General features: G+C 36.9%; 1 protein-coding gene across 5 annotated transcripts in view; it reads right to left on the bottom strand.

Annotated features, from left to right (window-relative positions):
* The window catches only part of LOC112053903 (dystrophin, isoforms A/C/F/G/H), a 702364-nt gene that overhangs the window by 530214 nt on the left and 147314 nt on the right, over positions 1 to 24836 (bottom strand). For all 5 annotated transcript variants that reach the window (XM_052888348.1, XM_052888349.1, XM_052888347.1 and 2 more), the window contains 3 exons: positions 24166 to 24254; positions 17348 to 17446; positions 2273 to 2378 (listed from right to left, as the gene is read on the bottom strand). In XM_052888348.1, coding sequence (XP_052744308.1) covers positions 2273 to 2378; positions 17348 to 17446; positions 24166 to 24254 — 294 coding nt within the window. The remainder of the gene's footprint in view (positions 1 to 2272; positions 2379 to 17347; positions 17447 to 24165; positions 24255 to 24836) is intronic.

Genomic DNA, 24836 nt, shown 5'->3' with positions numbered 1-24836 from the left:
AACGACACTTGTTACAGTTATTCTTCATACTCCGGGGCAGGTTATAGTATACTTTTCATCGTGCTACGATCAATAGGAGCAGAGCAGTGAAGGGAAATGTTTGGAAAACGGGAGAAGTTACTCCATTTTTACAGCGACACTACTGTAAGGGCTGGATTAAAGAGTTTAGTTGTCAGTATAACTGTTAATGTGTAGGGTAACGAATACGAAGTCCTGGGTTCAATCCTGTGTTGGCGGTCGGTCGGGTTATGTAATACATAGCTTTTATTTCTTCTAGAAATTTACAGTAAAAATTCATCGGTCATTATTATCATTAATATCTAAAAGTTTTAACCCTATTACCCTATCGACCCGTATTGTGGCAGCGCGGTAGGCCTAAGCTCCATATCCCTTTTCCTATAAGTACGGAGGCCTGATAATGATAAATTAAATTTAATTGAAAACGCGTCACAGAAAAGCTAACGGATTTTTTGAAAACAATCAATGATATTAAATAAAATTTACACGTTGATATAGGATAAGTCACGCAACGCTGGAAGAAAGATCTTCCTACTAATATAATAAACGCAAAAGTTTTTATGGATGTTTGTTTGGAAATTTGTTACTCTTTAATATCGCAACTACTGACCCGATTTGGCTGAAATTCGGAAAGGAAATGGATTTTAATTTGTATTAACACATGGGCTTTTTTCCATCCCGGAAATACAATATAATTTGCCCAATACGTTCACGTATTTAAGACACTAGCTGACGTATTCATTCCCGTAGGAATACGGGGATAATATATAGCCTATAGCCTTCCTCGATAAATGGGCTATTTAACACTGAAATAATTTTTAAAATCGGACCAGTAGTTCCTGAGTTTACCGCGTTCAATCAAACAAACAAACAAACAAACAAACAAACAAACTCTTCAGCTTTATAATATTAGTATAGATATCCTATAATTACAATATAATTTGCCCAATACGTTCACGTATGTAAGACATAAATATAGAGTACGTACAATCAGCTTCCTTTATTACCAGGTGAGAATAAAACCCCTCGAGATATTGCTACTTACCGGCTAACATCTAGCCATTCTTGTACACTGCGCAACTTAAAAAAAATCTAAACAGTACAAGCCAATTTCACCACTAAACCTATTACAATAAAAGCTTAAATCCTGTAACATTAAATACAAGACCACTCAGCTCGTGAATCAACGCCGGTCCAAGATTTACAACCTCTTAGTACAACGGTCGAAAAAGTTGTGAACAGTTCTTAATCCATTCTAATAGAGACTAAAACGTTTCAGAACAAAACTTTGGTGTGCCACCGTACGATAAGGTGGAGTTGTATAAAAGTAAAAAAAGAAAAGTGGAATTCAGAGCCTGTTTAAGTGAAATTGGTTATGAGGGTAGTAAAAGGAAAGTATTTGTGTTAAGAGCATATTTATGATAGTCAGAAATAATATATTTTGAATAATAATTTAAGTATAATATTTGGGTTATATATCACAAACTAAAACTCAAACTTTATTAAGAGGTGCCTTCCCTTAAAAAAGTTTGAGGTTTAGTTTATAAATAGTTAGTACAGCCGACGAACCCATGGGACAACGTCACCCAGGTCCAGCAAAATACTCTCTACTTACGTTTCACCCCGAAACCGGAGCATCCTCAGGAGATGTTGACTCTACAACGTGCAATTGCAAAGTCTAATGAATTACTTTGCAATCTTCGGTTTTGGGAACCCCGGTTTCAGGGTGAAACGTACGTACAGAGTATTTTGTCGGACCTGGGTGACGTTGTCGCATGGGTTCGTCGGCTTTTCGCGGATGATAGCAAAATAAATAAATCATTATATATTTATGACGAACTTCCGCAAAGTAACACCTACTTCTATCCAATGTTTAGTTTATGATCTATTTCCCAAATATTACTACGCACTGCCACGACCGCAATGTGTTGGTCGGTCGGTGAAAAATCATTATATGAAAAACGTTGATTTTCTTGAGGGCCTAGTGGCAGTTACTGTGAATTGAAACAGCGCCATCTATTGGCACTACTGCACAACTGTTTCAGTCCCATATACATTCTCGTTTACGTTAACGCGATAGTAATAGTATGAAAATATTGAAAACTCACACTAGGCACCATGTTGGCCATAAAATTACATCGAGTGATCATCTATTTCGTTTCAACCTTCTAGTCCTTGCAGGATAATGATAAAAATCATCTTTTTTTTGTAAATTAACTATTATTTTTGTATTTTTCAAAATATCCACTCTTACCTTTCCCATGTAGCTGCTGTCTGTTCTCGGTGCCTTTAAGACTCTCAGCGGTGTGGAGCAGCTCGTCCAGCTGAGGTTTCTTCTGCTCCAACTCTCTAAGAACACCCTGAAAGACAATTTAATATTAGCCATTTTTTATGGCGGTACCTCTTTGCTGAGCCACCTTCATCATCCACAACCCATATTCACTGTTGAGCACGATTCTCCTCTCAAAATGAGGAGGGATAGGCTAACAGTCCACCACGCTGGCCCAATGTGGATTGGCAAACTTCACACACGTAGAGAATTAAGAAGATTCTTAGGTATGCAGGTTTCCTCACGATGTTTTTCCTTCGCTGTTTAAGACACGTGATGTTTATAATTTCTTAATATTCACATAACAGAAAGGTCAGGCAGGAGGTGCATGTCCCGGACTGGATTCGAACCTTCACCCTCCGAGTCGTAAGCAGAGGTTATATCCACTAGGCTATCACGTCACTAAGTCAACTTTGAAACTACAAAATCCTAAACTGGACTGAGTTAGGAATCGAACCCAGAACCTGCCTGTTGAGATCCACATCATTACCAATTTCGCCAAAGAGATCAACAAGCTTCGTCTTCCATACACAACTTAGCCAACAAAATCGTTAGAAACAGTTAGCTTAACACAATAATAACGTTCAATTTTAATATTGTACGTAGAAGCGTGATTTAATTTCACAACGTTCACAACATTCATCACCATTCATCAACATTTATCATCTATGAACTCGGAGGCAAGCGCGACCTGTCAAAGATAAGGAACTCGTGCCGTGGCGTTATTAAAAGAAACCTTCGTGCAAAGGTTTACCCGGAGCTATCAGGGAAATGAAGGAAGCGAGCAAACACCATTGCCTTCAAGGCTTGCCTTGTAACGTATTAAGTAAATACTCATTCAATCGATTCTTATGTAATTCAGGTACAATGTAATCTTAGGCTTCATTCACATTAACGCAAAGTCTGAACGAATTGTCGAAAATAAAAAATATTATAGTCCTACTTATAAATGCGAATGTTTGTATGTATGTTTGTTACTTTTTAACGCCGCAACTACTAAACCAATTTGGGTGAAATTTGGGGGAAACATGATTTTTTCCGGGATAAAAAGTAGCCTATGTGTTAATCCAGAGAAAAATCTATTTCCATTCCAAAGAGGAATGTCCACTGACCAACGTCATACAACGTCTGCCCAGGGAACCCAGGTATACCCCCGTATAAAAGTATATGGAGATGATAATATGATGTATAAATATGGATCTGGTTTATTAATTGGCTTAGTAAAAGTATGTTTCTTGAAGAAAAATATTTTTTTTTATCACTCTTCTCGGGCAAAGTATTCGCCGGTGTACCAAATAGTCCAGTTATTTTAGGTTTCATCTGGGGAAAAATTCCTAGTGAGTTGAATTTTTGTATACACCTTTATTACGGCGTTATTATGAAGTTGTGAAAAATCGACATCGATATCGAGCCGGCTAAAAAAATTACAGAGGTCAAAAGGTCACGAAAATCAGTTTTTTGCAAATATTTCGCGACCTATTGCTCGGACGTCAATAGAGGTCATTATAAAAATTGTTCCTCATAAAATTGTCTACAAAAAATGTCTCTTATAGTTTTCTGTAAAATTAACGGTTTTCCGATCATAGCGCTGAGAAAGCGACTATATTGTGACGATGCACTCGTTTCCTCACCACCTTCGAGGTAGAATGCAAGGCGTGTTTTTTACATGGTTTCCCCCGTAGGCATAATCCATGATATATAATGAAAGTTTATTTTAATTAACAATTAATATTTTTTTATCAAAATTTTGAAAAATATCGAAAAAAATAAATTTTTGCGAATATTTTTTTTTTTATTCATTGTCAATATTTTCAGCTTCACTATCGTTATTGGCTACTGACAAAATGTCAAGTGGAGTTATTTCTTGATTTAAATCTACATCTTCATCATTTTCATCATTCGTTGACTCGGCGTTTAAGCATGACTGGCCGCGGCAATGCTCACAAACTTTTGAGCATCTCAATCCAATTTTTTTGCATCCACATTTGCCGCCACAACCTTTTGTACAATTACAAAAGATTGTATTCAGTAGTTCATCGGGTGCTGGTGGTAATAAAGTCATTATTGGATGCAGCATATCATTTTTTAACTCCCAACCCCACTGTTCTGGATCGATGTCTCTTCCTAGCCAGGTTTGTATTTGGTAATATGCTCGAAAAATATGCTGTTGAGCTGAAGAAGTAGGTGGTAATGAAGGAAATTTTACAGCTGTACTTTGTCTTGTTAATTTAGCAAAGCTGTAGCTTTTATCTGTAATTATCAATTGAATTTTCTGATTTTGGAGCACCGTATACAGCTAGTAGAAAATGTATTCCAGTATTGACAATGACATCTCGAGAGCAATTTTCTTGTTGGAATATTTCTGTACAATTGTTTAAATCGGGTCTTTTTTCAAACATCTTCATGACTTTCAATTTTCCTTTCCCAAAAAGTGCTGAAGTTGTATCGCATCCGGTCATGGCATGCAGAAACAGAATATTTTTTTTGCAATGTGGATACTTGTTGAGGCTATCAGTCGAGTATATTTTTGTTTCAGCATTGTTTTTTCCTGGTTTTTTGAAAAAAAATGGATGTAGATTGATCAAGTATTTGAGTGCGTGCTATGAGTATACTCAGTCTAACTGGCAGTAGCAGGTATAAAGGGACGGGTCTGGGAACAATGAAATACGAAACATCTGCCATTGTAGGTCATTAGAATGAGATATAGTACGTCTTACTAATACCTAAACCCCTATACGATAAATATATCTTTCTGGAAACATCTAAATGTAAAATATAAGATTTAGAGACATTTACAAACATTACTAAAAAGCAATTGAGTTTACGCCTTGGTGTACGGTATACAATACCGTATGTGAGTGCATTCTTGCCGCTTTCTCAGCGCTATGATCGGAAAACCGTTAATTTTACAAAAAAACTATAAGAGACATTTTTTGTAGACAATTTTATGAGGAACAATTTTTATAATGACCTCTATTGACGTTCGAGCAATAGGTCGCGAAATATTTGCAAAAAACTGATTTTCGTGACCTTTTGACCTCTGTATTTTTTTTAGCCGGCACGATATCGATGTCGATTTTTCACAACTTCATAATAACGCCGTAATAAAGGTGTATACAAAAATTCAGCTCACTAGGAATTTTTCCCCAGATTGGGGTATAAAATGCCTAATATTACTGGACTAAAAGCGGCGAAGCAACTGTAAGCTGTATTATTTTTTTTTGCATTATTTTTTTGTTTCCAACAAGCCTAACAAACAAGAAAACGAGAAAAAACCAATCAGAAGTCTTAAAAATATCGTAAAACTTAGGATGTATGGTCAAAGATCTTAGCTTGTTTCCATTGTGGACAAATTAAAGATGAATTAAAAATGTCGTAAAACGTTGTAGCAAGCTTTTTTGACAAAGCAATGATTTCATTATTAAAGTAGATTTATCAAGATATTTTTAGATATAAATAAATTGCTGGGTGGTTAAGATAGGCCTAGGCCGGGGATAGGCATTGCTCTTTCAGCCAAATCGGATTAGAAGCCACAGCATAGAGAAGGAATAAACAAACACAAAAATTCGGATTAGTATATGTACACCTAGCACAGTATAGAATATTAATTATTCCCACAACATTGCAATCAACTAACTGATTGACATTCATATATAGAGTGGCGTATAATGATTGCAATCGAATTTATAGTGCGTAATGAAAATCCGTTTAACTATATACGACTGAGCGAATTTGCAGTTCGCGCGGCCCACACTACGTTTCTGAACAATTATTTAAAACTGGAATAATGTTTAGTTTTTTTTTATTCTCTACCTAAGTTAGCCCTTGACTACAATCTCACCTGAGGGTAAGTAACGATGCAATCTAAGAAGGAAGCGGGCTAACTTGGTAGGAGGAGGATGAAAATCCACACTCCTTTCGATTTCTACATAACATCGTAACGGAACGCTAAATCACTGTGCTTCGGCCGTGGCGAGTGAACGATTCATGAACAATTTATTTATTATCTTTAACAGCATTGCCAACTTGCGAGGAATTCCCCAAAATTCGGGCGTTTTTTGGGGAATTGCGATATGTTCTTTCCCCGATTTGGGGAATTTTCGACATCCTTAACCGGCATATGGGCTGTGGTAAACAGGAAATTTGGACTTAACGGCGTTTAATTTATTTAAACGGTTGATTATGTTTTAACGAATGTCGGTGAACTCGAACCTTAAAGTGAACGAACTAACCAATGGACCAACGAGTCATATATTAAATCAAAAGTTGCGAAATTTGCAATATCGCAACTTTTAACTGTGGCTTCGTGAAACCAATTCGCGTGTAATATGATTCAGTTGCACTCATTAAAGCGATACACTCGTGAGAGTCGTGAAGCGTTTCATTTAATTATTAAGCGTACAAGTGCTTAAATATTAAATTTTAATGCTATTCGCGGTGGTGAAAAAAATGTATTTTGACTAAGTATTCAAAATTATCCAAATATAAAGGATGCTCGGGAGTATTTAACCATGCACACACACACACACACACAAACATGCTCACACACATTCACAAAAAATTTGTTAAAATTCTATAGAACATTTTTATCTTTTAATATTAATATACCTGAAATTGTATTGTAGCTTTGTATAATATGTGTATTCTGTAATCTTTGTGGCCTTAGTTTTAAGTTTATGTAATCTAATAATTATGTACCTACTGTTACGCTGTTGATTACAAATAAATTTATAAAATAAAAAAAATAAAAATAACTTCGTGGTGTACGAACTGCGTAACTAATTTAGTTTTAACTAATAAAACCTTTATTTTCATACAAAGTTCAAATAATTCCGACTATCCATGTAAAACACGCCTTAATCTATCCTTACATTTTAAAATACGTATTCGTAGTGGTAAGACTGTCGATATCGACGAGATATTGTAACTGGCACTCCCCACTTCACTTCATGATATTTAATAATGAATATGTTTGGCTACAGTTCGTTTCATGTAGCATGGTGCGGATTACAGTTCATTTCACTCTTGAAAGTTTGCCGCGATTCACGATAATAGTACATATTACGAACGTCATACAGGCGACTGTCACCGTAACCATGCTCTCTGAAAAACACTTTAGGTCATAATATAAGCATGCAATATAAGGGATACAATTTAAAATATATTTACAAAAGAAATATTTTTTACTCCGAAAATATGCATTTTAGAATGTCATGTTCCTTAGATATTTTTAATCAATCTTCCTTAAAGAACATAGAGTTATGGGAAATAATTTCGAGCAACCTGTATACAGAATAATGAAATTTTGACTATAATACCGAAGAACCTCGGGAAGTACCTCAAGTCTTACTACTATGATAAAAAGGGTGAAGGAGGAATTAGATCAAACAATTGATGAATACCCTCTAAAATAAAGTAAAGAACACACCTTTCAATAAACTTCAATTAACAAATTGTAGATAATAATATGTGTGTTTATACATTTAAAGCCAAGTATAAAAATGAAAATATATACAGGGTGTCCCGTCATTATTGGGTAAAATGTAAAAGGTAGATACACCAACTAATTATCTAAAACTTATTTGAATAGTTTTCCAAAAATTCCTAGAGTGACTTTTGCTGTTTTAATTAAGGTCAGATTTTTGTCAAACATTACGAAATTTACAGAAACGGATTTAATTACCAATGTATTATAATACATATTATAAAAAAAACTGTTCAGGCGGACTGCTTCTATTTTTTTTTTGATGAGGATTACCTATATTTCAAAGATTTCGTTTTTATGTTACAGAATATACGCGAATATGCTTTTAACTGATAGGTAACCGACAAACATTATAACTTTTAAGAAAAATTGTTTTATGCAATAACAACATACCATTTGAATTCATCTGTATTTTTTTGTAATCTAAATTAAATACTTATATATAAAAGCGAAAACCGCTTGACGTAGAGAGATGAAACTTGGCAGGGAGGTAGTATATACTCCTAGTTTAAGGACATCTAAGGGCGAACGAAGTCGCGGGCGTCCATTAGAACTATATAATTGTATGCCAGGAGAATTGGAATTTAGTTCTATAATAAATATATTATAGAACTAAATATGTATTAATGTTAAACTAAATAGGTATTTATGTTAAAGTGCAAAAAAAAAAATTTAAAACGCGTCCGCTCTCATCGATGGGCACTGCCCAACTGATATAGTATGATTGTATGAACTTAATTTACGGCTTACGTTCAAGAATAGTATCGTAGCTAGCCGGCGCGGCGGTTGCCTAGCAACCACCCCCGCCACGCTCACCCCACCAAAGCTAAACAGCACATGTGCGGAATTATAGTGATGTCAAGTATTCTATCGATGTTTTTACATGAAACATCGATAGCTGATATTATGTTTTTAATTCTTGTTATATTATAATCATACTGATATCTTTAACGATAGCAAAATATGTTTCGAATTTCTAAGTTCAATGCACTCGATATATTCAATTGATATCGTCATTTAAATAAAGTTAAAAAAAATTCCGGTTTAAACATTTTTTAAGTATATCCGTGCCTCGAAAAGCTATGCGCAGCTCTTCGAGGCACGGATAGTCGTTATTATTCAAACTCAAAACTCGTTTATTGTATGCAGACTTTGAAAACGTAAGGTTCAACTACTCGTTAAGAAACTTAACAGTTTCAGTATCTTTACAAATTCAAAACCTTAATCCCGCAATCTCGTATTAAAGCAGCATGGTGCGTCTAAGCTCCATACCGCCTTTCTTAAAAGTTGGGAGGACTGGCCTGGGCTGTCCAAATGACGATGGCACTGTAACTGTATCTACTTCGTTCTTCTTCTTCTTCTTAAGGTGCCTCTCCGACTAGCGACGGTTGGCAGTCAGATTCTTGAACTCGTCTCTATCCTTCGCGAGGCGAAATAATTGTGCGGCGCTCGCGATCCCTACTCTATCTACTTCGTTACATTGATTATAAATAGTTTTCATTTCCTTTTTTAAACTTTTTTCTACTTATTTGTAAATCACGTATTACAAATAAGTCCTGGTCAAACGAGCTGACAACGAATGCCTATGATTAACATTTAGCAACATAGAATATGTTTTTCTTCTAGTTCCCTCAGAATTAAAAATTCATTAATTTCAAGTATTCTTAGTTTTACACTTTATTAAACATCAGGTTTGTTTGTTCTGAATTAGTTCTGGTCTGGCTGATGAGTAGTTAGTTATTACCCTACCATAGATTGCATCATTACTTAAAATCAGGTGTGATTGTAGTCAAGGGCTAACTTATACTTACAACTTGTAAAGAATAACATATCATAACAAAGAAATCTAAGGGCTAAAGTTATAGTTAAATGTTTAGCCCTTAGATTTCTTTTTTATGATAAATAATAGAATATGTTGAAATAATACAGACTTTTTTGTTGTTTTTTTCTTTACAAGTTGTAAGTACAAGTTATAGTTAAATGTTATCGACTTTTTCCTTCACTAAAAATGACGCTTGCGTACTACCGACATCTGCTACGCTATATAAACCGGAGCTACAAGAAAAATCGTTTAGTTGGTAGGAAAAGAGCATCGAATGTAGGTCTAAGCTCTATAACCTTTCTCCTATGAAGTAGTCCTGACCCGGCCTGGTTTGTAATTGACCGTTCAAATAGTCTGATAATGATGAGTGGTCGTTACAGAATTTAACATTATCAACCCATCAGCACGCATGGAGGCATCGTGGTGGGCCCAAGCTCTATAACCTTTCTCCTATAAAGTAGTTCTGATCTGACCTGGTTTGTAACGAGCCGTTCAAATAGACTGATAATGATGAGTGATCGTTACAGAATTTAACATTATCAACCCATCAGCACGCATGGAGGCAGCGTGGTGGGCCTAAGCACCATAGCCTTTCTCCTTAGGAGGCCTGGTCTGGCCTGGAATGTAATGGACCGTTCAAATTGCCTGATAATGATGAGTAATCATTACAGAATTGAGGCAGCGTGGTAGGCCTAAGCTCCATAGCCTTTCTCCTATAATAGAGGCCTGGTCTTTATAATAGGCCGTTCAAATACTGATAATGATGAGTGGTTATTTAATAATTTAACATTACCAACCCACCAAGACACATTGCAGCAGCGTGGTGGTTCTAATCTGCATATCCCCTCTCCTATATGGAATGGAGGCTTTATATGGCTGTTCCAATAGGTTGATAGTGATGAATATTTCTGTTCACAGAACCGCAGATTGCAAAAGCTGGCAATGTAAACATAGGAAACTCAGTTACCATCAACTAGGGTTGCCAACATTTTTTAAGAACAATATAGTATTATTCAGATATATTCATAAAAAATATAGTACGCTTAAAGAAAATATGGTATTTTACGAAAAAACACGTTTGTTTTATAAAAACAATATTTATTTACACTTATTGCATTTTTCAAGAATTTTTGTCTTTGAATAAGAAATTACATAAATGCTTTTTCACGTTAAATATTTAAAATTTTAATTTTATGTTCGTAATACATTAAAATAGACAACTTCGGATTCGACCACAATGTTCATAAAGTTCAAAATAAAAGATGTTTGTAAAAGTAAAGTTGTTGAAAATATAGTATTTTTGTGTACTACATATTTCATCAACAGTATAGTACGGTTCAGTGTATTATAGTAGGTACGGTTGGCAACCCTTACCACCAACAAATATCTCTGAGTGCATTTAATTAACGAAATATAAACAACAGTCGAGCAAAGGAAAGCCCTGTTGGCATTTTCCACAGGGTTTGTTAATTAAAAACAAGATACGATATTTTGTACCACTAGTTGTTAAAATGCCTATTTGCTCACCTATTGCCCTGATTAAGAGTTATTTGTTGTTAACAAAAAGCAGTCTGTTTTCTGTTAAAGAATTACCTCTTACATTAAAAAAAAGGTTATTGCTTTTTATAGGTCACTTTACCAGTGTCATCTATCTAAATCTATACTTATAATAAAACTGTAACTGATATTCTGTACATTAACATATTTTGATTTTTTTTTTGTTGGAGGGCATTATATAATCGATACTGAAGACAAAAATATTTTTTTCGATTTTTGTCTGTCTGTCTGTCTGTCTGTGATTTTCTTGGCCGGGCATCACGCTGAAACTACATAATAAATTTAAATGAAACTTGGTACGGTTACTTTTTATTGAAAAATAATATAAGGAGGTGAAATAGGGGTTGAAAGTTTGTATGGAAAGCCCTTCATTTATAGAGTTACAGTTTTAAAAATTTGTTCAAAAATCATAAAAAAAACGAATTTTCAAATTTCAACCCCTAAAATGGTTAAATTACCAATATACCTTCAAATAGTCAAAATCAAAATTCATTTATAACAATAAGGTTTATAGACTACAAGCCCAAGGACAAAATTAACCGGTGAAATGAACTAACGTGAATAACGTGAATAACGCTGTTCTATATCAGAAAATATATAAAGCTGCAGTTTGTTTGTTTGATTGAACGCGCTAATCTCAGGAACTACTGGTCCGATTTGAAAAATTCTTTCAGTGTTAGATAGCCCATTTATCGAGGAAGACTATAGGCTATATATTGTCCCCGTTTTCTTACGATAACGGGAACCAAGCGGGTAAAACCGCGCGGCGTCAGCTACTATATTTATATTTCCACTGCAGAACTCAATATCTGCATCAGTTTATGAACGGAAATGCATTTAGCAGACGAAGCTCCTCTATTCTCTAAGCTGGTAGATCATTTCTCTTAAATGTAATCCAAAATCAATGACGTTGCAACTAAGCCTTGTGGTTTTGAACAACGTGTCAAATATCCCTCGCTACATTACATCCGAATGTGTACTTTATTGTCATTGATCAGAATTGCTTTTTCATTGGTAAGAATTAACGATAACATACCATATATGGTGCATTTGTTACTTGTGCAAGTGAATATTGGAAAATAAGCCTTAAATTAATTTAGGGCTTTAGGTTTGATTCCCGCTTGTTAGATTTATCCTTCACCATCTCAAGCCATTTCTTAAGAATCTTTGGTTAGTCAGGAATATTAATTATTGTTATTAATTATTCTACTTAAAATAAAAATAATTATTATGCCTTTATTTAGCTGTTTAATCATCCAACCACCAATCTTATAAAGCAGCAACATATCTCAGAGCATGCATCTTACTCATCATCATCATTATTAACAACTCCTATTCAGCTCACTGCTGAGCACGAGTCTCCTTTCAGAATAAGAATGGTTGGGCTAATAGTCCATCATGCTGGTCCAATGCGAATTAGGACACACGTAGAAAATTAAGAAAATTCTCAGAAATGCAGGTTTCCTCACGATGTTTTCCATCATAATTTGAGACACGTGTTCTTAAAATGCACATAACTGAAAAGTTGGAGTTGCACGCCCCGGACCAGAATCGAACCTACGCCCTCCGAATCGAAGGCAGAGGTCATATCCACTAGGCTATGTGTGATAGCCTAGTGGATATATACTTTAAGATGTGCAATATACAAAAGTATAAATATACCTCATAATACTTTAGCTATCGGTTTCAACACGATGAGGGTAGTTTCATCATTCCGTGCACGTAAATTATTTTCTTTATACCCGGCGTGTGGAAATCGATATGAATTTGATGCACGCGGTACTGTCGCGTACAAAAAACTTTATTGGTGTTATTTCATGGTACAAAGGGGCTGGAAATTGGAATTTTTTGACGGCTTCTGTGGCGCAGTGGTACTCGTATACGTTGTTTATTTGCAAGACAGAGGTCCTGGGTTCGATCGTTGACTGAGCCATCTGAGGTTTTCTTAATTGATCCAGGTCTGGCTTTGGTCGTGGCTAGTTATCACCCTACCGGCAAAGACGGTACGATGTCGTGTAGAAACCGAAAGGGGTGTGGATTTTCATCCTCCTCCTAATAAGTTATCCCGCTTTCATCATAGATTGCATCATCAATTACCATCAGGTGAGATTTAGTCAAGGGCTAACTTGTAAAGAATATAAAAAAATTAAATATAAACGATTCACAAAAATATATTCTTCTACCCCCATTTCGTAATCTACTCAATATAAAACTTCAAACCAAATCACAAAGATATTCCTTCCTACAGGGCGTATGGTATGGTTACCACACGGATAAACCGTGCTACAATGACTCTTTTTTAATTTTAAATAGACTCCACGCCACGAAAGAAGTCCCACGGCTAAAACCTGACCTAAAATTGACAGTGCCTTACACAAATGACAATAAGACCACCATTACCAAATGACAATAAGAGCCATTAAGACACTAGCGCCGCGTCTACGGGACTTGTTTCGTGGCGCGGACTCTAGTTCCATGTCAATGGCTATAAAATTCAGGCTTTCTTACAAGAGCCCCCGCCCATACAAAAATCGAGAAGGCCATGCCCAAAGCCAGTTGTATGCCATATATATACTAGCGGACGCCCGCGATTTCGTTCGCGTGGAATTTAGTTTTTCACAAATCCCTCAAGAACCATGGATTTTTCCCAAATAAAAAGTAACCTACGTGTTAATCCATGCTATAATATATCTCAATACCAAATTACAGCTAATTTGGTCTAATAGTCGAAGCGTGAAAGAGTAACAAACATTCACATCATCAAAATTATCAGTTTTATCAGTTTAAATGGTTTCTCGGGACACCATGGATTTTTTCGGTATTAGCCTATGTGAGTATGTGAGGTCAGAGTAAAATCTATTTCCATTCCAAATTTCAGCCAAATCGATTCAGTAGTAGCGGCATTAAAAAGTAACAAACATCCAAAAATTAATACAAACTTTCGCGTTTATAATATTAACAGGATTATATACCAAATTTTGTTAATTCTTTCATCTCTTTTTCATGGTCGTAGAAAAAGTATTGTTTTCCACTGCTCGTAATTAGCGATTGTAGCACTCGTGCTACAATGGCATAATTAACTATTTTCGAATGGTGGTCGCGAAGCTAAGCAACTGGCGACTTGAAACATGATTTCTTCCTATCTATTGATTGGTTCCTGTCAAGATATCCAAAGTAACCCCAGTTAGGACCGCCAACATTTTGCAAGTTTACGACGAATTTGGAATATATAATGCGAATAAATCGCGAAATGCGTTCAAAGTGATTGAATTATTTATCTTGTGGACGTGATTTGGTTAGATTTGCAGGAATTGGGAAACTTTTCAAATTTATTTCGCCTACCAATACAAGTCCGTTTACAGTTGACAGCAAACGACGAAGTTTTCAATTGACCCGGTACACGTGTAAGTTTGTTTCGACGATGTTTTCTGTAGTTCTAACATGCCACCAACGATATTATCTCGTGAAGAGAAATAGACAAAGGAGGTTGGCGAAAGTGGGAGTCACACTCTAAAGTGTCGTACACTCATATATTTGTATTGATTAAAACTATTATTTTGTAACATGCTTGTAACAAAAAATATTGAGATTTTACAGAACGGGAATCAAAAGAAAAAAGTGCATTTTATTAATAATAAAAGTCGCCTGCAAATTTATGAAGCAATCATGAAATTGTATGTTAGCGGTGGTGTATTTATGTACACATTTATGTATAAATAGGGTACCTACTAATTTAAGGTATATCATTTTTCCCTGCTTTTATAACTGCTTACCATTTACTTATTTCTTAGTTTAATCAAGATAAACAACTATTCATAGGTTTCCATTATGCACGCTACTTATATCAGCTAGTCCCAAAATACATGCAATTTCGCCATTTTCCTTTCAACCGCAACCGGAAATAACGCTATATTTTTCATTGCGTTGGGGAAAGAAAAGGGACTGGGACGACTCCGCCGCCATTGGACTGCATTTTGTCTATTTCTCATCATAGGTCCCATTTTAGCACTACAGATAAATTTTTTATGTTTTTTCTGTAAAATTATATTTTAAACTTCTTGATTTTGTAACGCTGACTTGAAATAAGGGTAATCTTCTATAAAATATTTCCCTTATAATATCATACCTTCACGTGAAAGTACTTCTACGATTTACAAGGTGGCTTATCTAGTAGTAAGCTTAATGTTACTGAGCTCGACCAAGAAAGTCATAGTCATAAAGTCAAACTCGAAAATATTTTTTTTCAATTAAGCTTAGTTTACAAGCATTTTAGAAATGTAATATTGTAACACAAACGAAAGTCCATGACAGAACAGTGGGTATGACCTCTTCCTCCGATTCCGGAGAGTGTGGGGTCGAATCCGGTCCGGGGCATGCATCTCCAACTTTTCAGTAGTGTGCATTTTAAGAAATTAAATATCACGTGTCTCAAACGGTGAAGGAAAACATCGTGAGGAAACCTGCATACAAGATAATTTATTTAATTCTCTGCGTGTGTGAAATTTGCCAATCCGCATTGGCAGAGCGTGGTGGACCCCTCTCATTCTGAGAGGAGACTCGAGCTCAGTAGTGAGTCGTATATGGGTTGATAACGCCGAATACAAACGATACGATTGAGATACAAAGAATGTGGCCCGACGATTCTCTTTCTACGATCGCAAACGCTTCGAAAACTAGAAAAATATATGGGAATGACAGATCGTGATCACGTGACCTGTCGATAGCAAGTGTCATTTCTATACATTTTTCTACTTGTCAGCCTTCACCGAACAATCTCCGTCGTGCCTTATCCATCTACTTGACAGTTGACAGCAAACTGTGCCCAGTTGGCACAATGAAAGCCATAAAGAAGAATTTAATTGAATTACATTTTTCTAGTTTTCAAAGCTATTGCGATCGTAGAAAGAGAATCGACGTGATACTTGGCTACAGAGGCTGGATAGGATAAAAACAAGATGACTCGCAAACTGTTCGAACTTCAACGCCAAGGCAGGCTTGTGAGCCCGCGGACCGCCTTACGTGTCTCAAATCCTATTTTTACCTAATTTAAATTCATCCCGTGTATATGATCGATCCATGGGGTGGCGGTTACCATTCCTTTGATGTAAACGTTATTTACGTAGCCCCGATATGCTAGATAACTCGGTTATGTATGGCAAAAGCCTTTGGTTGATTGGTTTATGTCAGACTCCGATGTCCGTAGAGAATAAGGTTGTGGTATGACCTTTGAAAATCCGTGATATCCCAGTGGATATGACCTCTGCCTCCGTTTTCAGAGGGCGTAGCTTCGAATCCGGTTCGGGCATGCACTTCCAACTTTTCAGTTGTGTGCATTTTAAGAAATTAAATATCACTTGTTTCAAACGGTGAAGGAAAACATCGTGAGGAAACCTGCATACCAGAGAATTTTCTTAATTCTCTGCGTGTGCGTAGTCTGCCAATCCGCATTGGGCCAGCGTGATAGACTATTGGCCTAACCCCTCTCATTCAGAGAGGAGACTCGAGCTCAGCAGTGAGGCGAATATGGGTTGATAATGATGATGACCCCTTTGGCACAGTGCGTTGTTTTATACTAAAGAAATAAAAGGTTCTATTTTCAACGAGGGTTAGCTAATCTATGAAAATTTTCTGAAATCCTTAACCTCAATAACTCTAGCCGACCAGAAAATGTTTAGGCCAGGCAATATATTTTTTAACTTACTCGTCCTACTAATATTATAAACGCGACAGTTTGTATGGATGTTTGTTTGGATGTCTTTACTCTTTAACGCCGCAACTACTGAACCGATTTAACTGAAAATGGAAATATTTTTCATCCCGAAAAATTCACGATTTCCGCGGGATTTATAACATTTCATTTACGCAACCATCAAGTATAATATTGTGAAGACAATGAGTTATAAATAATTCATAAATAACAACCCATATTCGGCTCACTGTTGAGCACTAGTCTCCTCACAATATGAGAGGTTTTAGGCCTTAGTTCACCAGGCTAGCCAAATGCGGATTGGGATATTATTAACTATAATAAAAAGCATACAATCCAGTGGTTGTTAACAACCATCCTATAAGGATGGAAGGCAACCATCCATTATAGCTCGGGTGGAGTTTATAAGATGATTGTGTGTGTACAAACCTTCTGCTTGTCAAGTTGTTGCAGTATGTCGTCGACATCGCCGACGGCGACCGGTTGCGCCCGCAGCATATCCACCTCCACCGACAACCAGTCACGGATCTAGACAACCAGTTGAATATTAGTGACTTGATACATTTATGTGGAAAGTTACATGTACAGCTACGAACTTTGAAGTAAACAATTCGTGTCCTAAAAATCTATTCGTTTAAAAGTTGCCACAGACCAACTTCATACTTTTAATATCTCTCCGTTTCATGTCAGAGATTGAAAAATAAATAAAATGACAACTTGCAAACAAAATAAACTAAAATTCTCAAAGCTAATCCCGTAATTTGTGTTAAGTAATAACCCTAAAGTAATTTTCCCGAACAATAAAAGCATCCACAAACTCAACATGTATCGGGTTTCAATAATAATAGACGAAAACAATATCGGGAAACGGCGTAGTCATTTTCAAAGGTCCCCTTTTGTGAAGGCCCTGGGAGGCCTACAGAGGCCGGAGGTTTCGCGGGTTACGGTCATCTGGGACCGCAGCCCGTTACGTCGTCATTTCGAATACTGATTTACAATACTGCCACCCAAAATGTAAACACACGGTTGATTATATTTGAAATAAAAAACGCAGCGTTTTTGATAAGTTGTTTTTTTTATTTAATATAATACACTCAGAGGCACAAATATTAACCGCCCACTTTAATTTGACGCGAGTATGTTAAACTGGGCGGATATTTGTGCGCCTCTGAGTATATGTTTATTTTTGCTATTCAGAGCTGCGCTATGTACAAGTTCAAGATGTCTTAATGATCGAAAACTTATGTTAGAAGTGGCACTTTAAGACGACGTTGTTACTAATTTTGCTTCTCATTATGACAAGTTTATTAAAAGATTTAATGTGAATAAGTCAAGGATTATGGAGCTATGTTCTGTGTAAATACTAATCATTTAGTAACATCTTTATCTTGATTAATTTTGTATGTACTAATATTAATTTTGTCCAGAACAAAAAATATTTATAGGTTTAACAAACATGAAATAAGTAACTAATCTTATTATTTTAATTAACATAAAAATATTCTAAACATAATTTTGTAAGATAACTAGTTTTTTACAAAAATAACGTCAGCTTGGACCTGAAAATCAACTATTAATAGAAAAAAAATCGAGCACGTTTTAATTTTAAATCTTCATTTTGTGTCAAAAAAGAGGAGGTTTTAATTTTTTATTAACGTTTGTTACCTCATAACTTCGTCATTTACTTTGAAAATTCTTTTTTTGTTTGAATATACTTCCAGATTGATCCCATTTCATTTTCATGAAAATCGGTTTACTAATTTTGTGTTAAAATCAATATAACTGAAAATTATTATTATTAATTAAAATAACAAAATAAGTAATTTATAATTTTTATAAACTGGTTTGATGTTGTGGTAAATTTTTACAGTTATACAAGTATGAAGAAAATATACAGAAAACGCGGCGTGTATCATGCTAGTTGTGTCCCATATGTTTACAAAGATCCAGTACAAGTATATCGTTTGGCCGGAATGGGCCGGGGTGTCCTGATCGCAGGGCGAAGGTTGAGTTAGCTGGTGGCTTAGATTAGAAACATATTGATTCAGTATTTTGTGCCGCATAGCAACAACGTTATTTACTCCATTTTTTTTAATATATTTTTTTTATTGAGAAACTGGCGAACCCGTCAAGCTTCGCTTTGACGTATGTGCAATTCTTCCCTATCCCTACCCTACCACTACCCTACCCCTACCCTACCCTACCCCTACCCTTAAGATCTATAATTGACTTTTTGATTAAACGTTTGTATGGCAAATAGAAAAGGGTTATTTTTATGGTGTTCCCGGCAATTATTCTAATTTTTCTCACCTTTTAAACCTTCCCTATACCTCCACGAATATTTCAAGACCAAGATAAGATAAATCCGTTTAGCCGTTCTCGAGTTTTAGCGAGACTAACGAACAGCAATTCATTTTTATATATATAGATAATACAAAAAGAAACTTAAGCTAACTTATTCTAACGACTATACAAATCATGCCCACGTGGAATAGTGGCAAGATAACTGGTCTACACGACATGGTGACGGAACGTTAAATAGCTTGGCAGTACGATGTCGTGTAGAAACCGAAAGTTGTGTGGATTTTTATACTCCTCCTAACATCTTAGATTGCATCATCACTTACCATCAGGTGAGATAACTTGTAGAAAATGCCGATGCCTCCCACCAGCCAGACTTGGACCAATTAAGAAAACCTCAATTGGACCCAGGACCACTGTCTTGTAAATCCACCGCACATACCACTGCGCCACGGATGTCGTCAAAATTAGTTTACGTAAAATTTATTTATTTATTTATTTACGTACACTTACAATATACATATAGAGACATACACAAATAATATATAACTAGCTCACATTGACTTATACGTACATCTATGACAAGTGCACACAACATTCACTAAAAACTAAAAAACATGTAAACAGTCAAATACCACACAAGGAACAAAATAACAGATATAACTTAACTTAATTATTATGGGGAAGAACTCACCGACAGATGATCGGTGAGTTTTTTTTAAAGACATTATAAGAATTGGAAAATATGTCGATGCCAGGTATAGAACGAGATAGTTCATTATATTTTGCGCATATACGAGCAACGGGGGCTTGGTTTCCGAGATGTGTTCTAGCGAAAGGTATATGAAATGTTTAAATGTTTAAAATCAATAGTTATTATTGAAATCTGAACACTAAAACCAATTTCCGAATACTAACACAGAAAAGAGGTTTTAAAAGCGTTTTCATAGTAAAAAGAACAAGTCTCAAACGTTTGCTGAATAAATCTCGTTGCCCTGAGGAGGAACTGAATGTAGGCTCAGGTCGTGCCCGGTGAATTCACTATCAAATTAATTTGCCGTAGGGTGATTACATACGTAGCGTTTTTCCTTTGAAATATACTAATATTATATAGAGGTAAAGTTTATGAGTTTGTAAGACTATAGGGGGTAATAATTCATCATCATCATCATCATTAATCAACCCATATTCGGCTCAATGTTGAGCACGAGTTTCCTCTAAGAATGGGTGGGGTTAGGTCTTTGTCTACCACGCTGGCCAAATGCGGATTGGCAGACTTCACACACGTAGAGAATCAAGTAAATTCTAAGGTTATATCTACTGAACTGGTTTTGAAAATTTTTTTACCACTAGAAATCGACGGCAAGTGTGAGTGTCAAGGGGTATTTTTGGTTGCGTATTCCAAGGGGAATACGAAATATGCGGGTGGAATTGCGCGGAGTCCACTAGTCTTTGAATATTATTAACAAACCAATCCAAACCAATTCCACCAATGGAATAATTTAAATTGTATTCCATGGGTGAAAGAATTTTGTCGTGAAAGAGTAACAAGCATACTCACTCAACACTCAGCATTTATAATATTAGTTTTATTCTTGTAAAATAATAAGGATAGTAAAAGTTTTATCAAGCAGCCTATTTTGGATAGCCCAGTGGAGGGTTATCAAAAATAACCTTCCTTTATAGAATTCCAAGTGAACGAAGTCGCCTTGGAAACAACCGGCTATACATCAGTTTTAATTTGAATTTTTAATTTTGAAAACGCTGAGCGTGTAGACACCCTTATTTAAACTCCAGGATCAGATTAGCCAGTGAATTGGCCGTGATTACATTTGTAACGGCACTTCGTTGCGACATCTTTGCACAATGTTCGACTCGTCTGTTTTTTTTAATTGTAACGGGACCGCAATCCAGGTCTTTGGCGGCCGTGAAATGTAATTATGGATAATAATAACCTTGTCTGTTTATATTAATATAAAGAGGCAAGATTTGATTTTTTGTTTGTTTGTTACTGATAGGATCCGAAATATATTAAAAATTCTTTCACCAATAAAATGCTACATTATTAGCCAGTAACATAGGCTATATTTCATTTCCGTTTTCCCACGGGAATGGTAAACTACGCGGGTGAAACTACGAGTGTCTGCTAGTTTATTATAGGTTGTGTAATGGCAACTTGGCAGGTACGATTCATGGGCGTCTGCTAATGATATGAAAAAAGAAAAAAAGCGAATTTTATACAGTTTAATTTCGGCTGGTGAGAGGCTTCAACCGAAAGGGGTGTGGATTTTCATTCTCCTCCGAACAAGTCCGCTTTGAGAATGTAGTCAAGGACTAACTTGTAAAGAATTAAAAAATAAATACAAAGTGTGTTCAATAACCATTAAAATAATAACACTACACAACGTATTTCCATGTTAACTTTTTTGATATTTTCTCTGTTAAGATAAATATAAATCTTCAATATAAATTTCTCAATTTCATTAATTTATTTTCTTATTTTATTGCCTAATTCTCTCATCATAATATTCTAAAAGTGTTTAAATAGTTCTAGCCATTTTACCTGTGTAGAAATGTATAAAAATATATATAAATAATATAGTAAAAAACATTAGAAATCTCATAAAGTTGCTACAGAAATCTCAGGAAACGAGAATTTTTAAAGCAAAACTGCGCGATTGTGCGGAAGAAATAAATGGAGTGAGCGATATTAGCAAAGCGTTCGCCTTTGTGTGGCGTACACAAATGATTTATATCTCTTTAAGATGGGCGTCCACATATCTGCATCGTAAGTATCGGTCGCATCGCATCAAACGGATCGTAGTTTTCTGAAAGCCACAGATCTGCATCGTACGGATTGCACGAATCTACCTGTCGGCATTACCGATGCTGATGCTCCGAGCGGCAACTTTTGGGATATGTGCCGATGACGTCATACGGAATGCAGAACAATAGACGAAACATGCAAAATCATAATCTGCATGCATTTCCGAGTTCAAAATGTAAACAGAATGCGGTCCTCATAATGGGCACACACAACTCCTCACAAAGTTTGGTCTATCTATGGAGTACATAAGACGTAGGTCTTGGGTTCGATCCCCGGCTGGGCCAATTGAGATTTTCTTAATTGGTCCAGGTCTGGCTAGTGGGAGACTTCGGCCCTGGCCAGTTACTACTCTACCGACAAAGACGTACCGCCAAGCGATTTAGCATTCCGGGACGATGTCGTGTAGAAACCGAAAGGGGTGTGTGTGGATTTTCATCCTCCTCCTAACAAGTTAGCCCGCTCCTATCTTAGATTGCATCGTCACTTACCATCAGGTGATATTGTAGTCAAGGGCTAACTTGTAGAGAATAAAAAAAAAATCTATGAAGTACATTTCGCTTCCTTTCACTACGAAAATTATGAGATTATAAGAGTGACTTCAGCAATCCGATTGTTGGTACTTTCGTCGGCAATCCGATCGCTGCTAATACTGTGTACGCGTTGTAAAATGCGTTTTATGCGATGCGCCCGATATTTAGGACGCGTATATGTGGACGCTTATCTTTATATCGCTTTGTCAAGAAGATGTACCGTAGTCAACGTTGTTGCTCGAGTTAAGAGTTAAGCCTTTCAAGGAAAATCCAAACTAAGGTTGTTACTGTTGTCCTCGAACAATAATTTTAATAATACAAATTTTGAAAATAGAAATACAAATTTTTCTTATTCATTAAAATTAGCATTATAATCAAACAAACAAATCCTAGTTGAATTTTAATTTTAAACATATAAGCCGTTTCTAAGCGAATATCAAAAACATATTATTAAACAGCCCCTGTTTATATAAAAAACACAGAAAACGATAACTTTATTCTTCAGAAAGTGAAATTTTCATGGAACTCGTAGGTATATGTTTCAAAATAGATATGGTTTCATCTATCGCTTATCATCATCCCTTTGTAGGGTATATTCGATATGGGCTGTCAAGCTCAGGTATTGAGACAATTATTGTTGAGCCTTTGATGTCTGTAATTTCACCGCCAATCACATCCCTATAGACCGAAATACCGACGTTATTTGCCGGTTTTACCCATGGCGATAATTGAGCGCTATGAGACAGCAATGAGCGAGCAATGCCATCAGAGATACAAAAATGTACTGCCTACGTAAAATAATACCTTACGAACCTTTATTAGGCATTTTTTTATTCAGTAGGTACAATTTGTATATACCTAGCCTACCCTATTTAAAAGCCTTATGCACAACACTATCAGAGAGAGCCCTAGTAGCTACTATGGACCCCGCCGTGACCCCACCCGCACTTCCTACTCTGTATTACACTAACTAGTGGTAGATGCGTTACCTGTAAGACGCTGGTGTCGAAGTGCGCGAGTAGCGCGGCGAGCGAGCTCAGCGACGGGCCCCGCCGCGACCCCACCCGCGCCCCACACTGTATTACACTAACTAGTGGTAGATGCGTCACCTGTAAGACGCTGGTGTCGAAGTGCGCGAGTAGCGCGGCGGGCGAGCTCAGCGACGGGCCCCGCCGCGACCCCACCCGCGCCCCACACTGTATTACACTAACTAGTGGTAGATGCGTTACCTGTAAGACGCTGGTGTCGAAGTGCGCGAGTAGCGCGGCGGGCGAGCTCAGCGACGGGCCCCGCCGCGACCCCACCCGCGCCCCACACTGTATTACACTAACTAGTGGTAGATGCGTTACCTGTAAGACGCTGGTGTCGAAGTGCGCGAGTAGCGCGGCGGGCGAGCTCAGCAACGGGTCCCGCCGCGACCCCACCCGCGCCCCACACTGTATTACACTAACTAGTGGTAGATGCGTTACCTGTAAGACGCTGGTGTCGAAGTGCGCGAGTAGCGCGGCGGGCGAGCTCAGCAACGGGCCCCGCCGCGACCCCACCCGCGCCCCACACTGTATTACACTAACTAGTGGTAGATGCGTTACCTGTAAGACGCTGGTGTCGAAGTGCGCGAGTAGCGCGGCGGGCGAGCTCAGCGACGGGCCCCGCCGCGACCCCACCCGCGCGCCCCACTCTGTAACAATACATTACAATACGTTACATTACATTACACAATACATTCATTAAATACATTACAATACATTACATTACATTACACAATACATTACTAGCGGACGCCCGCGACTTCGTCCGCGTGAAACCCTACTACTACTCTACCCTACTCCCACTCTCCAGCTACCCTACCTACAGGGTAAGAGTAGGGACTCAACCCTACCCCTACCCTACCCCTAACCTACTCCTTCCCTACCCGCGACGGAAGCTAAAAAATTGTAATGAGTAACTTCTCCCGTTTTTCCAACATTTCCCTTCACTGCTCTGCACCTATTAATCGTAGCGTTATGAACAGGTCCTATAACCTGCTCAGGAGTATGAAGAATAATTATGCCAAGTTTCGTTAAAATCCGTGGAGTAGTTTTTGTTTCTATAAAGAACATACAAACAGACATGACAGAACATACAGAATGCAAGCGATTCGCACTACACGAAATTAGTCACGTACTTACGCGAAATAAAACTTATCCCAAGTTACGGTAAGTTAAATAAAGCCTCCGTCGAAGTCAGTAACGTAATTATAGAAGCTACAGGAGAAAACTAA

The sequence above is a fragment of the Bicyclus anynana genome, chromosome 22 (assembly GCF_947172395.1).
Source record: "Bicyclus anynana chromosome 22, ilBicAnyn1.1, whole genome shotgun sequence".
NCBI classification, from domain to species: Eukaryota; Metazoa; Arthropoda; class Insecta; order Lepidoptera; family Nymphalidae; genus Bicyclus; species Bicyclus anynana.
This window is presented reverse-complemented; position numbering and strand designations above follow the sequence as displayed.